Source organism: Archocentrus centrarchus, chromosome 23 (assembly GCF_007364275.1).
Source record: "Archocentrus centrarchus isolate MPI-CPG fArcCen1 chromosome 23, fArcCen1, whole genome shotgun sequence".
Lineage (NCBI taxonomy): Eukaryota > Metazoa > Chordata > Actinopteri > Cichliformes > Cichlidae > Archocentrus > Archocentrus centrarchus.
In genome coordinates, this window is record NC_044368.1 from 10939830 (window position 1) to 10956861 (window position 17032).

General features: G+C 41.7%; 1 protein-coding gene across 1 annotated transcript; it reads left to right on the forward strand.

Moving 5' to 3' along the window:
- The first annotated feature begins 312 nt into the window (after positions 1-312).
- st8sia1 (ST8 alpha-N-acetyl-neuraminide alpha-2,8-sialyltransferase 1) lies at positions 313-13111 on the forward strand. Its single transcript, XM_030719799.1, has 5 exons — positions 313-1110; positions 1968-2112; positions 7137-7246; positions 10753-10845; positions 11509-13111. The coding sequence occupies exons 1-5, from the start codon at positions 932-934 to the stop codon at positions 11987-11989; spliced, it is 1008 nt and encodes a 335-aa protein (XP_030575659.1). The 5' UTR covers positions 313-931; the 3' UTR covers positions 11990-13111.
- Positions 13112-17032: the final 3921 nt, after the last annotated feature.

The following is a 17032-nucleotide window of genomic DNA, read 5'->3' on the forward strand; positions in this document are numbered from 1 at the left end:
GAGCACTTTATTGCTTGAACAAACCTGATGTGTTTGGCTTTCAGAAATTTGGTATCAGAAGCTTGAACTATACAGCCACTGTTCACACTTTTTGTAATCCACTCGTTCGTAGTCCGTGTCCTTTTAGAAAATGTATTAGAAAATGAAAGAAAACTCAGAAGTGGACATGGGATATCGGCTTTTATTTTGAAATTTTTTTCCCCTTGTCACCCGTGCTATTTTATTGCACCTCTGACTGCACAAGAAGCAGTTTGTCCGAGGGAAAGGGGGTGTTGCTGAAAGAAGAAAGAGGGGGAGGTGGAGGGAGACTGAATCGGACTGGCCCGGTTCACTTCTACCTCAGACCCCGCAGCAGGACAGCGCAGGATCCAGGAGATAACGCGTGGTGGTGACCAGGGGGGCCTCGGGGGGGGGGTCGAGAAAGAGATCAAGGTGGACAGGAGTGGGGCGCACGGCCCCCCCGTTTTGAATCGGGATGCAGCGGGACACGGGGTTCGGAGGGAACACGCATGACTCCTCACAAGCCGCGGGCTGTAATGGAGGTGGTGATACACCAAGAGCGGAGCAGCGGATTCCTGCAGAGCCCAACACTCTGCCTCACAGCCCCGCAACCCAGCGCCAGCCGCTGCAGGGATAGACGCTTCTGCTTCTCACTATTAAATCCTCGCCAACAAAATACTGGATTTCCAGACCAATGCTTGAGCCAAACAAGCGGCTAACAGACTACCTTGCTCCTCCATTCATACCCCACCTCGTCTGCGGGATGTGGCGGGGGATTCGCCGGGTACGGAGAGACCAGCTTTGAACAGACCCTGCGTTTTACGCCAGCGGCTTCGATGCTCAGGCTCCGGTTGTTTTGAGAAATAATTAAAAAAAAAATTTTTTTTTATTTATTTCTTTTTTTTGTTAAGAGAAAAAATAAAAGGGAAAGATGTTTCTGCGATGCTACCGGGCCAAGCTGTCGGCGTGGGCCGCTCTGTGCGTGCTGGTGCTCTGCTGGTTTTACGTTTTCCCCGTCTACAGACTCCCAAGCGATAAAGAAATGGTGGAGGAGGTGCTGAGGCAGGGGGAAGAATGGCAGAAGAACCAGACGGGCATCGATTTATACAGGTTCGACTGAGGGCTGGGAATTTTATTTAATAGTTTTACGCAGTGATTCCCAGGTTGGGCCCCCAAAAGTCCCCAAGTGGATTGCAGGGTGTTCCAAGAGAAGACGAAATGATTAATAATAATAGTTTCAAGTCTGTTTGCTAAATATAACACATTTTCAGAAGCGGTTGCTTGGAAGATTTGGCCTGCAATTTCATTGTGGGCGGAATGAGGGTTTAATTTATACCAATTTGGGTGAGTGTGTGTGTGTGTGTTGTGGGGGGGGGGGGGGGGGGGGGGGGGGCTTTTAATAAAGTAGAGATGCTTCAAGACCAACAATGATGACAAAAAGAGCATAATTCGAAATTATTCTTCTTGCAAGATTTTCTTTATTACAGTATTATCTTAGACTTTGAGTGTTCATGAAGTATCACAGACAAAGCATGTTAGTTACACTGTGGCAGTATTATTTATATCTTATTCACCGTTCTCAGAGGCAAAGCCGATTAGGGTAATCAGAGAAAGTGACACCTGCAGAGCAGCAGGCAGGCCTACTGGAGGGTGTGATGCTGCTTGGAGGAGGGTGGGGGGTGTCGGGGTCTGTGGTTCTCTTTTCATTAGAGCTCTAGAGACTGTTTGCATGGTAATAATTTGTTTGCTGGATTCTTGGGAATCAACAGATGAGAGAAAAGTCAAAGCCGCAGTTTAAAATGAGCCTGTGTTAAATCTTGTCTATTAGGTTTAGTTATATATATAATGGTGCCTTGCTTTGGGAAAATAGAAAAGCGTGCATCATTGCCTGTCACTAAAATCCTGGTGGGTATCTAGTTATTACCAGAAAATAATTAAAGACTCAGTATTCCCTCCTCTCTCCTCAGGAAGTTGCTGTCAGAGTGCTGTGATCCGAAGCAGATGTTTGCAGTGACTAAGGAGAACTCACCTGTGGGCAAAGTCCTGTGGTACGATGGCGAGTTTTACTACTCGCACACCGTCAACAATAACACGTACTCCCTCTTTGTACAGGTATATTGATGCAATACACTTATGATTTTCATAAAATATTGTAGTCTGGGTTGCAGTCACAGTGTTCTTTTAGGCATCACAGGAATCTTTTAGTCCTTCTGTGTTGTATTCTGGTGGGTTGGATTTGTTTTTTCCCATCTAGAGACACATGTCTTTAAGACAGGCAGCTGTGCTCTTGAGAAGTAACTAAGACCAAATGATGGAAAGGGATTTCTGTCCTATTCGTGAACTGCGACTGTGTTGTGGTGACTGGCTTTTACTGTTGATCCATAATGGAGGAGGGGAGTGGGCTGGGGAGAAGACAGACATCCTCTAAGGGGGAAGAGGATTACTGGCCTAGAGCTCTTAATGTGAACTGGAGTCAATATGAAGATGTGATAGGATGAGGGGCTTGGGGCAACTTAAAAGCTGAAAAATGTTACACAAAACATTATTTATTCTTACCAGCAATTTCATTATTCAACATTAAAGAGTGTTTATATCATTCAAGTGGATGTTGCTACACTAATTGCAGCTGGAAGAGGGTGTGGCCCCAGGTTATTTCCCTTTGCCTCCCACCTTGGACCTATTTTTTATATGCATCCATGAAAACTAGAGACCACAAAACCAGCCTAAAAACAGGGACAGGCATTGTTGTTGTACTCAGTCCTACCACAGAGGCTTTAGATCTGCAGTCAAATATCCTGCTTGCTACATGTGATGAATATCTGACCCTAATTTGCAGGCTTGAGCTGTGCATGTTCATTCATGAAGGATGGGGGAGGTGAGGGTGAATAAATAAAGAAATGAGAATGTGATGAGAGGGGCCAAGCTAGACCCTTGTGTTTGTGCACACATGCATATAATGTATTGCAGTGGGTCTAAACATAGATTTACACTCACTGAACACTTTATTAGGTATACCTCAGTAGTACTAGGTTGGACTTCCCCCCAGCCCCATTTGCCCTCAGAACTCTCTTAATTCTTCATGGCATAGATTGACGAAAGCGCTGGAAACGTTCCACAGAGATTTTGCTCCATATTGACGTGATAGCATCACACAGTTACTGCAGATTTGTTAGCTTCACATCCATGATGCAAATCTTTTATTCCACCACATCCCAAAGGTGCTCCATTGGATTGAAATCTGGTTACTGTGGAGGCCATTTGAGTACAGTGAGCCTATTGTCATGTTCAAGAAACCAGTTTGAGATGAACTGAGCTTTGTGACATGGTACATTATCCTGCTGAAAGCAGCTATCTGAAAATTGGGTATATTGTGGTCATAAAAGGATGAGCATGGCCAGCAGCAATCCTTGGGTTAAACAATGCTCAGCTGGTGCTAAGGGGCCCAGAGTGTGCCAATAAAACATCCCCCACACCATTACACCAGCATCAGCAGCCCGAACTGCTGATACTACACAGGATGGATCAATGCTTTCATGCTGTCTATGCCCAAAACCCCACTTTCAATTAAGTATATTTGGATTTTGGAGCATTGCTTTGTTTCTTTCATTTAGAGTCTATGAAAAAGCCCAGTCATGTGTGATAAACTGGATTTAAGGGGCCAATGCCAATACGTATCTCTAGGGAGCAAAACATTTCGGATTTCAAGTTGTTTAAAATGACTTTTTTGTCCAACTTTTTTTTTTTTTTTTTTTTTTTACTCAGAGTGTGCTTTCATGAATAATTAATGTGACCTGGTCTATGTGTCATTTCTTTTGGGATGCAGTAATTTTCCTTTATCTCTGACTATGCAAAACTGCATGCTTGCATGAGTTTGGCACCCATTTTTTATGTGCACTGTTTCACTTCCTTAAAGTCATACTGTGGCTAGTTATGTTTCTCAGTATGAAGATAACCAGTAGTTAGGTGGGCTGGACTATGCGCAAACCCAAATACAATAAGCACTCCTTCTTCTCGGTTCCCATTGCTGTGATTGCAGGTCTGATTGCAGACAAACGGCCACGCTACACCAAGCTGGCAGTAGCTACAGTATCTGGGCATGTGCCAGGGAATGTGCCAATTAGGGCTTTGACAGTTAATTGCTGGTTACTTTGGTGGCACAAACAGAGCATATATGCATACAGCTCAGTGAACTGAGCAGTAGATTCCTATAATCTTTTACTTTCTGATGTTTAGTCAGCGATGTCTTTCTCTTTCTGTAGACCTTTGACAGTATGCAGCAGAACTGGCTACTTAAAAAGAACAAAACCTACATGCACACTGAGGATCTGCTTTATTATTGTAACAGAAAAATCAAACAGAAGTCAAACACTAGCTGATTTAAGCTTCTTTAATGTGTTTTATATATTTTATTTGTTGGTAAAGTTTTTGTGTTTAGTTAGTTGGATAAATCAAGTCAACTTATCAAATTGATCTAAAATAAGCCAACATATTGGTAAAAGATTTGGTTTAATTACTTTCTGGTCCTGGTGTTAATGTAGCACCTGTTCTCCTCTAAAGTTTTAGCTTGTTTTTCTGGTTCCCGTTATCTTCTTGATTTGCTGTGAACAGGATACTGGCCTAAAAGAGACCCTAGGGCAAAGTGTGTATGTGTGTGTGTGTGTGTGTGTGTGTGTGTGTGTGTTTTCTCAAGTAGGTGCACTCTGAGGGGAATAATGAGCACAATTGTTTCCACTGTCTCGCTTAATCCAATCCCCTCAGTTAAATGCAGTCAAGGCACAGAGGAAGGACATTTTTTGGTCCTTGCCTTTTGAGGTGTGGTGTTTCAGGGTCACGTGCAGCAGCTTTAACGCCGTCCTTAACAAGATTTCAGTTGTGATGATGGTAAGGCAATGACAACAACACACAACAGCAGAAATGATTATTGGTAATGACATTCTTGTTGTCATTTCCTTTTTGGTTGTGTGTGACATTGGAGCTGACCAATGACTATTGGATTAGATACTTACTTGAAACAGAATACCAAAAGTAATGTCTTTTCATTTTTATCACCTGTGGTATCAAAATGAATAAATGGTTAAAATAGTTCGTAATAGATTACGAAGCATAGGCCCAGGGACCCCGGAATAAGGACTTATAAACTTGTGCTTTATTCTACAGTACTAAACAGTGAACACCAATGCCAGGTTCTGACGAAAATCTCTGGTCTGTTTACAACTTTAGCTCAATACAACAGAGAGGAAAGATATACCAGCCTGTGATGCTATTAAGGAATTGCACTTTACAAATGAATTATTTGTCAAGAAGGCTGACAACTATTTATAAAATAAATAAATATTTTTAAAAAAAAAGAAGAACAGTATACACTCACTGGTCATCTTATTAGATACACTTTGGCAGTGCTGAGTTGGACCCCTACTGAAACATTCCTCAGAGATTTTGGTCCATATTGACAGGACGGCATCACAAAAGTTACTCAAGATTTTTAAGTGACATGGTGCATTATCCTGCTGGAAGCAGCCATCAGAAGATGAGTACACAGTGGGCATAAAATGACACACATGATCAGGTAGGGCTGTGCAATTAAACATATTTCAATTTTGACTGCAGTTTTGGCTCCAAACAATCACAAAAACAGTGTAATCAACAAAAAAATTATTATTATTAAAAGAATTTTGTTACATTAGCTTTGCAAGTATACTCGTAGCTGTGATATACACAGTCGTGAGTCTTAGCGGGGCCAACCATGTAACCTATGTAAGTGGTTGTGTGAGATGCAGTATGTGTTAATTACCATTAATTAAATCTACACCATAACATACATCATAACCTGATGTACATCTCTCGAGAAATGTAGCTACACGTTGGGTCGGGGCAGCCCACAACGATTCTGATTGGCCTGTTATACTTTATTTATATTTTTAATAGTTTATTTATATATTATGTATATTATTTTCAATTTAGTATTTATTTCGAAGGGATTGTAGACGTGCACTTAGATTTCAAGTTATTCACTGTTCTTTACGTGCAATAAATGTAGTGTGTTTACAAAGTCATTGAGTAAACGTGTTAAATAATCATGATTTCAATATTGACCAAAATAATCGTGATTATGATTTTTTTCCCTAATCGAGCAGCCCTACACTTTTATAGGCTGTGGTGTTTAAATAATGATCAGGTGATACTACAGAGCCCAAAGAGTCCCAGGACTCATCAAACCAGGAAATGTTTTTCTAGTCTTCCATTGTGCAGCTTTGATGAGCCTCAGTTTTCTGTTTCCTGTTATTTGCTGACAGGGGTGGGCCCCAATGTGGTGTTCAAAATTCAACATCCTGTGCATTCAGAGATGCTCTTCTGCATACCTTGGTTGCAACAAAGGGTTATTGAGTTAATGTTGCTGTACTATCAGCTCGAAGTCTGGCCATTTTCCTCTTTCTTCTGGCATTTTTGCCCAGAGAACTGTTGCTCACGTGGCGGTTGTGTGCAGGGGTAGATGAGCAGTTTCTGAAATTCCCTGGCACAAACAACCATTCCAAGATCAAAGTCACTTAAATCACCTTTCTTCCCCATTCTGATGCTCGGTTTGAATTGACCACGTCTATGTACCTAAATGCAATGAGTTGCCGCCATGTGATTGGCTGATTCAATATCTGCATTAACGATCAGTTGAACAGGTACACTTAATAAATTAGCTGGTGAGCTCATCTGACAGGACTGGGGGAAAGTGCTGTGAAGTCCAAATGACAGAGACTAAAGACAAGACATTTACCAGGCCAGATGGACATTTGTTTTGTATGACACGCTTACGTTTAAAGAGTGGTTGATTTATTGATTAGTTGCTTTTTACAGGAGAAAATGCATTTATAGTTTGTGCTATATCCAGTGTTGTCTGTATCTTCTTATTAATGCTGACAAGAAATGTTCCCATATAGGTAATGAGGAGTACGGTCCCTGAGCAAATGTTAGAAAGAGTGTCTGATCCAAAAGAGCTATTACCACAGCTTGGTTTATCTCTTCATATTTTTGGTCAGCACTCCAGGCTATAAAGTGAAAGCAATTAATACTTGTGTTTGTGTTTCATGTGTTTAGGTGCTAGTGACTGTGTGTGTTAACAAAGCTTCACGTTGTCTCCTGTGCAGGACAACCCCCTGCAGCTGCCCCTGAAGAAGTGTGCAGTAGTGGGTAATGGCGGCATTCTCAGGCACAGCAAGTGTGGCGGGGACATCGACCAGGCTGACTTTGTTATGAGGTAAGAAACAAAAACCAGTGGGGTGGGGGTTGGGGGCTGGTCCTCCAGAGAGCAGTCAGGCACCATCAGCCCTCAGTGATGGTGAGAGCTGGTGTTGGGTATAACAAAGAAAAACAGAGATAGAAAAATGGGCCACAGTCAGTTTGAGAGAGAAAAGAGGTCAAGCAGAATAAAACCATCTTGTGGGGTACTCTAAATATTTAGTCTCAAGAAAATGACTTTTCAAGAGTCAGACAAGGCACATCAATTTTATTTGATAAGGTGATGGTCTTGCCATTTTGCCATCTTGACATTAAAAAGTAATCAAAGAGTTCCATTTGCATTGTTTAGACAAAGGAGGAAAACAGAGAAAAGTGACAAGTAGGAGTTAAGAGAAGAACTAATGTACCATTTACGGTTATTAAGTTCAGATCAGACCTCGTGCCTGCAGAAAAATGCATGACGTATGAATTTCAGCGCAAACAGAAGAACCTTTGAGAGCACCAAGAAATAGTCAACAGTTATGAATAGAAAGTCGATAGAAGACGTTTTGAGTTAGGCTACATTCGCACCAACATGCCTGAATCCGTGGTTACTGATATGCTCCGGGCTTGGTTCCCTCTAGAAAATATTACAGTCTTTCTTTGCTTTGGCCAACAGTGAAGTGGTTCTGTCACAGTCCCGGGTTTTCACCCAGTTTCCTGTGGAGTTTTGGATTGTTATTTATTATTAGGTGTTTTTATGATTTGATGCTCGTAGTTTTTGATTACTGTGAATAATAAATAATAATTTTGATGTTTTATCTGCTTTTAGTTTTCACAGTGTTCCTATTGTATAATGCTTAGTGTGAGTTTCTAGGCTGTGTGCTTAGCCGTTATCTTTTAGATTACTTCCTGTTTTACTCTGGCAGTGGATTTTTTTACCTTGATTTTCTGCAAAGGAGGGTGCGTCCGTTAGTCGAACCTCGGATTCAGGAGGAACAATGCGGTTTTCGTCCTGGTCGTGGAACGCTGGACCAGCTCTTTATCCTATCAAGGATATTCGAGTGTGCGTGGGAGTTTGCCCAACCAGTCTACATGTGCTTTGTGGACTTGAAGAAGGCATTCGACCGTGTTCCTCGGGGTGTCCTTTGGGAGGTTCTGCGGGAGTATGGGGTGTCTGGCCCATTGTTGCGGGCCATTCAGTCCTTGTACAACCACAGTGAGAGCTTGGTCCGTATAGCCGGTAATAAGTCGGATTTGTTTCCTGTGGGTGTTGGACTCCGTCAGGGCTGCCCTTTGTCACCGATTCTGTTCATAATTTTTATGGACAGAATTTCTAGGCGTAGCCAGGTGGCGGAAGGCTACTTCCTCAGAGTCTCATCTCTGCTTTTTGCAGATGATGCGGTTCTGTTGGCTTCATCAGGGGGGGGGCCTCCAGCTCGCAGTGGAATGGTTCGCAGCCGAGTGTGAAGCAGCTGGCATGAGAATCAGCACCTCTAAGTCTGAGGCCATGGTCCTCAGCCGGAAAAGGGTGGAGTGCCATCTCCGGCTCAGGAACGAGTTCTTGCCTCAAGTGGAGGAGTTTAAGTATCTCGGGGTCTTGTTCACGAGTGATGGGAGAAGGGAACGGGAGATCAACAGGCGGATCGGGACTGCTTCTGCAGTGATGCGGACGCTGCACCGGTCCGTCGTGGTGAAGAGGGAGCTTAGCGTAAAAGCGAAGCTCTCGATTTACCGGTCGATCTACGTTCCTACCCTCACCTATGGTCACGAGCTTTGGGTAGTGACCGAAAGAATAAGATCGCGAATACAAGCGGCAGAAATGAGTTTCCTTCGAAGGGTGGCTGGCCTCTCCCTTAGAGATAAGGTGAGGAGTGCGGCCATCCAGGAGGGGCTCAGAGTAGAGCCGCTGCTCCTCCACATCGAAAGGAGCCAGTTGAGGTGGCTCGGGCATCTGATTAGGATGCCTCCTGGCCGCCTCCTGGGTGAGGTGTTCCGGGCATGTCCCACCGGGAAGAGGCCCCGTGGTAGACCCAGGACACGCTGGAGAGATGATGTATCTCGGCTGGCCTGGGAACGCCTTGGGATCCCTCCGGATGAGCTGGAGGAGGTGGCTGGGGAGAGGGAAGCCTGGGCTTCTCTGCTTAGGCTTCTGCCCCCGCGACCCGGCCCCGGATAAGCGGAAGAAAATGGATGGATGGATGGATTTTCTGCATCTGGGCCCTATTCCAGGAAGCAGGTTTATCTAACAGTTCTGAGTTTGTTAATCCCGAGATGAGGGGAAACTCTGGGAGTTAACTTAAACTCTGGGAGCCTAACCTGCTCACTGGCAGGTTTTTCTTCCACAGACTTTCTCTCTGACTCTTCATTTGCTCATTCATAAAGTTGCTGTCAAAGGGCATAGTGGAGCATAAACATTTTCACTTTATGTTTTTACAAATTCTAAAACCCCACTTAGACTTTGTTTTATTTTTCTTCCTTAACATCATGACTTTTATAATCAGTTGGCTGTCAGCGTAAGAATGAAGACAGCTATTACATCATTTTTTTTATTATCAGGTCAGAAAAAAATTTATGGTCTCCATCTTTATAACTCTGTTACTCTGTGCACAGCAATGTACTTTTGTACTTGAAGCTTTTATTGTACCACCCTGTACCTTGTACCTTAAGTAAAACTTATCTGTATAAGTATTAGGACAGGTAACTCACTGATCAGTCATTTGTCGTGTTGGAATAAGTCACACTGATAGAAAAAATGTCTGTCACAGTTGGGATCTTGGAGATTAATATTTTTAATGAGGGTGAAATTACTTTGAGACTCTAAATCAGAACTAAATACAGTATATAAGGGAGTTTTTAAAAGCAGCAGTCTGCAGCCTATGTTCAGAACATTTCATGTTGAAATTTGTTCACAGATTGAGATTCGGTCATTAAATGATGTCAAACAACATTTCGAAAGGTATGAGGTCTGAAATTCAAAGTCTGAACCTCGACATATTTTCCACTGAAAATCACCTAAATGAGTCTCAGTGGCTCTACCCAGATAGGTGTCCATAACAGAACAACAACATGGATCTCCATAACAGTTCGTTTGCACAATGGGACAGATAAACATGACAGATCCAGGCTGAATTAGACCCTGATGCAATTACTCTCTGGTCATTCCCAGCTCATCCTATCCAGATCCACTTTAGATCTGTTCGTAGAGGCTTATTTTATCCTGATATGATCTGTATTCCTTGTTTAAAATGGCAAATTTTATACTTAAAAACCTCAGATCTATCTGACCAACATCTAAACAGCTTTATAAAAGCTTTGGCATTTCTTATAACATGTTTACCTTTACTGATAAAACTTTACAATCATTAAAGTCTCGGAAAGCTGCCCTGCATTTTTTTGAGTTGAATTTGAAAGAGCTATTATGACTGAACTCTGAAACAAATCTGTTATAGCTGTAAGAGAGTCACCATCTATAAGTCAAGGCGGATGCTTGAGGTTTTTTTTTTAATCTAATAATGGCAGAAATAATGAAATCTGTTCATTTAGGTGTAACCTTCCACCGATCTCAAAGGAATATGTGCAGGATGTGGGAACAAAGACACATCTGGTTACAGCCAATCCCAGCATCATCGAGAAGAGGTGAGCAACGTGGAAATCGCACCCCTATCACAAACATCAAGCAAATGCACATTTGTCACTTGGCCAGAAATGCTCATTACACAGATTGCAGAAGTGCACAGGGAATGTTTGAGCATCCTGGCACAGACAGATGGAAAAGGCTAATGGATTGTGTTATGGAATGAAAGTGATGGCATAAGGAGATGTACAAGAGTTTACAAAGGGGTTTTCCAGAAGGCACATGTGGAGATTGGAATCTGCATTAGGCAAGAGCAACAGTCCAAAGTTATTAAATAATAATAATTTTCTGAAGTCATTGTAATCAAGGTTTTAAATAATAATTTAAATACAAATAAAATGCAAATACATATTTTTTTAAAATTACATTAAATGAGAAAACATTTCTCATGTCTGTCGGTTTACTCTAAGCTGTTAAATGCACATTTCAGCAAATATTCAAAAGATGGGTGGCCCCATGAGTGTTAGTGTGACAAGTCGTTGTGGTTTTAACAATATAACATATTAACAAAGTTATTTCCTTTAGCAATAACAACACAAGATGGCTCTGTAGTCTTTAGTCTAACAATAGGTCGCCAGATCACTGATCACTCTAAACTGTAAAACAGTAAAACAGCAATATGTATATGTCCACCTTTTTTCTATCACTCTATCTCTATTACTCAGATTTCAGAGCCTTCTGTGGTCAAGAAAGGATTTTGTGGATAGCATGAAGGTCTACGGCTCCAGCTACATCTACATGCCGGCGTTTTCCATGAGGCCTGGCACAGACCCATCACTGCGGGCCTATTACGCGCTGGCAGACTCCTCCTCCAACCTCACCATGCTTTTTGCCAACCCTGAATTCCTACGCACGGTGGGTAAATTTTGGAAATCCCGCGGTGTGCACGCCAGGCGCCTATCCACAGGCCTCTTTCTGGTGAGCTTAGCCCTGGGGCTGTGTGAAGAAGTGACAGCCTACGGCTTCTGGCCGTTTTCTGTCGACCTGGATCAGCGACCAGTCAGCCACCACTACTACGACAACATCCTGCCCTATAAGTGGTTCCATGCCATGCCTGAGGAGTTCATCCAGCTTTGGCATCTGCACAAAAGCGGCACGCTCCGTGTGAGGGTGGGACGCTGCCCCCCTCAGGAAGGAGGGAGTTAGAGTGCCTTGAGGAGTGATGGCACTCAGCTCAAGTTTAGTGGTTATGAAGACATTAAGCTTATGATACCACCGGAAGTTTATATGAAGAAATAAATTAGAGCGCATATTTCCACTGAGGAATTGCACTGAGCACTGCATCTGTGTCCATACACGCTCCTGCCGTCCTACCCCCTAGCTGATCCCTAATTATCACGAGAATGCCCTCCACACAGGCGAGCAGCACCAGGGACAGAGTACCACAGTGACACATGCAGGCATACACTCACACAGCATAACATATTTACACATTCCTGAAACTAGCCATATCTCTACTCGCGTTTCTGAAATTGTGTGTGTGTGTGTGCATGGATGTGTGCCCTTACAGACAGCATCATATGGACTAATACATGTGAAAGTGTGGGAATGGATGGTTGGGAGATGGATTTTGTGCACTGACTGTGTAAGTGGCAGAAGGGGCAGCTGGACCAAATTCCCCTCTGGGTCTTTGTTAATCAAGAACAGAAGGAGTGGAGGACTGGAGGGAACATTAAAATGCTCTGAAAGACTGGCAAAATGCCAAGAAGGAGGGAGCTATAATGGTAGTAACTAGCAGCCTGAATAGAAGCAAATTTTAATGGAGGAAGAAAAAATAAAGCGGACTTTGAAATGCAGCCACGAGTGCCGCAGCGCAACATTTTAAAACGTCTGAAAGTTTTACATTTGAACCTCATCCTCCTTTCCACTGAAGATTACCAAAATGAGTTTCACGGTGTCAGAAATCCATAATTAATAATTTCAATAATTAGGGTTAAAAATCGAATTCAACGTTTTGCTTAGGATTACGGCTTTATCTATTAAGGAAAATTCAAGTTGGGTAAATGACGACTTAGCAGAATAAAACAATTTGACACATATTCTTAGTCCCAAGTACACTGGATTAAAATGGAGGCTCTGCTCTTTATGTACCCGTCGCCGTGGTGCATCATGGTGCACGCGCCTAACTCAGGGTGAACATACTCAGAGCCAACTGAACTAACTCCTATCATCCTTTCTGGAGCCGAGAACTGGCTGTCCCGTATTCTTGTATTTAATCAACTAGACTCAGAGTTTGCTAGACTCAGCTAGACTCAGAGTTTGCTGAACTTGCTTTTGTTTGGGGGGCGGGGGGGCAGAATCCACACACAGGAACGCACACGTTGGGGGTGTGGGGGGGTTAAGAGTGAAAGCTGGCTGGTATGTTTATGAAAGGATTTTTCTCTGCTTTCCATCAAGCAACTGCTTGATTGGCATTCTGGGGTGCCAAATAAAGCTTTAGTTCAAAAGAAGAGCCATTAGAAATGTATGCGTTATTAGTATATTCCCTAGAATGTTTAGCCAAGTTGCATTTTAACCCTTTTCTGAAAAGGGAAAAGGGGTAGACCCTGATGTCCACACGGTTTTCTTTGCCAAATGGGATTTTTCAGGAATATGAGAATTCTTTTTTTAGGTTCATCATCAAGGGAGAAAACATCATATCTGCACACACTCAAGTACCTCACCTTTCATTTGACTTTCATCATCAATGACTGACTCTGTGGTACATTTCAACTGCTAGCAGACTTCTTAGACAACAAAAAAAAAAAAAAAAAAAAAATAGCCAGTGCACTTCTTTAGAGGGGCTGCTGGAAGTCGTGTCTTGGTAACTGTACTATACTTGTCAAGTGCCAAGCCAAGGGAACAGTGCTCTCTTTGATACATGAGCTTGAAGTGAGTGAGTGAGCAACAGAAAAAGAGAGGAATCCTGTCACAAAAATACATTTTAATCAGTGTTTTTTGTTTTTTTCATTGCCTTGCCTTATAGGGTAAGTTCTGTGATTTATTCATGCAGTTATTATTGTCATTTTGTATCGTAGCACAGGAATATGTGCGGACTTGTATCCCTTGCAGATTGGAAATGGTGTACTTCTTTTGGATGAGTTGTTTCTTTAAAATGCTGTTAATGCTATTTAAAAGTGGTAACTGTGACCATGCCATGCTGTCATTTAGCAACAGGATGACTACATGGAAAGTGCATGGAGTGTACCACAATACTTAGGATACTCCTCAGAGTAAAAATACAAATATGCTTATAGGTTAGTGCTTTATTCTTATCCACTCTGATAAACGGAACAAGGTCCAGTGCCTTCACGGTGTGTTAAGGTGAAAATACCTTAAACAAGGGATATTTCTAATGCTGATCAAACGTATGTTTTGATTTTCATGGCTAGGCTTGGATCTGTAGGAAAATATGTGCTATGTAATAACATCCGAGAATATGTAAATGTAACTTAAAGTGAGCTGTACGCAGAGTTGGACCAGGTTATAATGTAAAACAAAATAATGTTCGGTCAAAATACACGTGTGGCTCTTTAAGACTTGAGCTGAATTTAGTAGTGGTCTACGGTGAGTGATTTATTACTTTGTTGTACTTTCTATTGTGATGTTTCATATTTGCACTTTTATGTTGTTTTCTGTCCAGTATAGTGAATGAATGAGATGTGACATGATTTGAATTTCACAAAAGTATAATGATTTTTGATTTTTGAGACCAAGACTTTTCTTATGTTGTGATTCAAGCTCTCATTTGATACTATGAGCGAACTGAGCGTGAAAAAGCTGCAAACGTTTGTGAAAAGGAAGTGAATCTGTCTTGCTCGTATGCGTCCATTAGCGAAATAGCTAATCGGATTTAGATCTACAATCCTTTTTAAGTACTAAAAAAGCTACTTCAGGAAACTGAAGGGGCTCTGTCACTAATTGTAAGAAATTTATTTCATTCTTTTTGTCCATTAAATATTTATCTACAGCAAAGTGTAACCTAGCTTAGCATACACTTACATATTCCTGCCAAAATCACAACTCTTCCATTTTGCACTCTCTTATTATACTTAACTAACAACATTAAACTTGATTATGCAGTTTCTGGAGAAATTGCGCTGAGATTGTTGATACTATTGAACTTGCCGTGTTGCTTGCTGCTAAAAATTGGTGGTAAACAGGTTGCTTAAAAAGGCTGACGAGATAAAGCAGTTGATACTTACAGGAGGCTTCTATTTTGAAAATCTGGCACAGTAAACATGTTGATAAACTGTAAGGGCCATTTTAAATCTGCCATGTCTGTTGTCGCTAGCCGCCGTTTCTGCAGATCGTACATTTCTCAGTGTTTGTAACCTTGTCTGAGTGGCGACGCAAACCATTCAGGAGAATACTGCAGTGGCTACATGCGCCATAGCGGCGAGCACAAATTAAAGTGACTGTTTGATGACATTACTGTCCTCAAGCAGAGCAACCAGTGATGCAGGTGTACTGACAACTTAATCAAGGGCTTATATTCTAAAAATCTGAGATAATTATGAGCATCATGTTAATTTTCTAAATTAACTAGGGGCTTTTATTTTGAAAATTACACACATTTTAAAGCTTATTGGTCTTCCGTTAAGATACTGGGGACTTAATTGTGAAAATCCAACACCCAACTTTTCCCTTCTGTTTGTCACTGTCAGGGTCTGGGACTGTAATCTGATTTCCATTTGTATGTGTATGAGAAAGAGGAAGACAGGAACAGCTTTAAATTGTGATTGGCAGCCTAAATACTTAAAACTATGAAGATTTGCCTTTAAACTGCAGTATGATATGAGCTGGAATTACGTGTTTTCCATATATATATATATATATATATATATATATATACTCAGAAACAGGCAGTCAAATACTCTGACAGTCAGATGGATAAAAAGCTTTTATTTGAGTGAAATGTGTGTAAGTCAATTCGAGCAGGCCTCTGTAATCATATTCAAAGCATGCAAAGCATCAACCAATCACAGAGAGCGAGGGGAGATTCAGATCAACCAATTGAATTAATGAATGAATCAGTTGTCAGTAGCTTATACCTGTGTCAGTGAAATTTTTCACAGCACTATTTCCCAAGAAATGGCTAATAGTCCAAATGACAGTTCATGTCAATGTTAGTAAACCATGACCAACCCCAAAAGTTGCTCTACACGTGTGTTTTTTGTATCCCTAGTGTTAAAAATGTGATCAGGGGAGCAAGGTAGAAAAAGTTGTAAAATTATAGAAGGTTTCTGTTGAGCCGTTAGATAGCACTCCTCTCATTCCAATGCCCCCCTGGATATCGGACGACCACTCATTGGTGCTAATAGCCACACCCGCTTGCATGATTGTGGTGATATTGATCAGTTCCGATAACAAACCGGAGAAATTCTCAGCCCGGAGTGTCCATACCTCAACTACTGGCTAAAACCTTGTAATGCATTGCTGTGGAACAACTCCACCGTTGAGCCGATTAAACCCCTCCACCGGTCCAGGCAGCAGGACTTTGCAGCATGTTGACAGAACCAGTCTAGCCATTTTTATTGTTTTTGTTAAATGATCCTAATTAACACTAATTGTAAGAGTGTCTTAGATTAGCTTAGCTTAGCATTAACAATCTAACTTAAAAGTCAACTTGTTGATTTTACACTTTGCTCCTGTATGTATTTAAAAAAATAAATAAATAATTTTGACAGTCCTGGTCGATGGTTCTGATGGATTTTGTAGCATTTCAACAGAGGCCGCCTACCTGTTTTCAGTGTTTTTGCGATGCTAAGGTAACTTGCTGCTGATTGTAGCTTTAGGACATGAATATGTATTTCTTAAGATGTCAAACAGGATGCAGCATTATTTGAGATTTGTGAAACAGGCAGGATGATTAAAATGGCACTTCACAGCGTACCCACAAAGGAAGTATTGTTGGCATATTCTTTCCTGTCTCAGTCCAGCATTTAGCATCATGCTCCAGTATGTGTGGCTGCAGGCTACGCAGTTGCACTCTGGTCATAGAAAGGCCACATGTTGTAGCTGCAGTGTCCTTAAATTAGACCCCTCCGTGTGATAAAGTGAAACCAATGATTAGCTCTTTCGTTCTGTAATATTGTTCCACCTTATGATAATAATATCTTACGCTACTTAGCTCTGGCAGGTGGAAAATAATGTGTTGTCATATTGCAGGTTTAATGCTCCAAATCTCAAATGCCGTCGTAGTTGGTT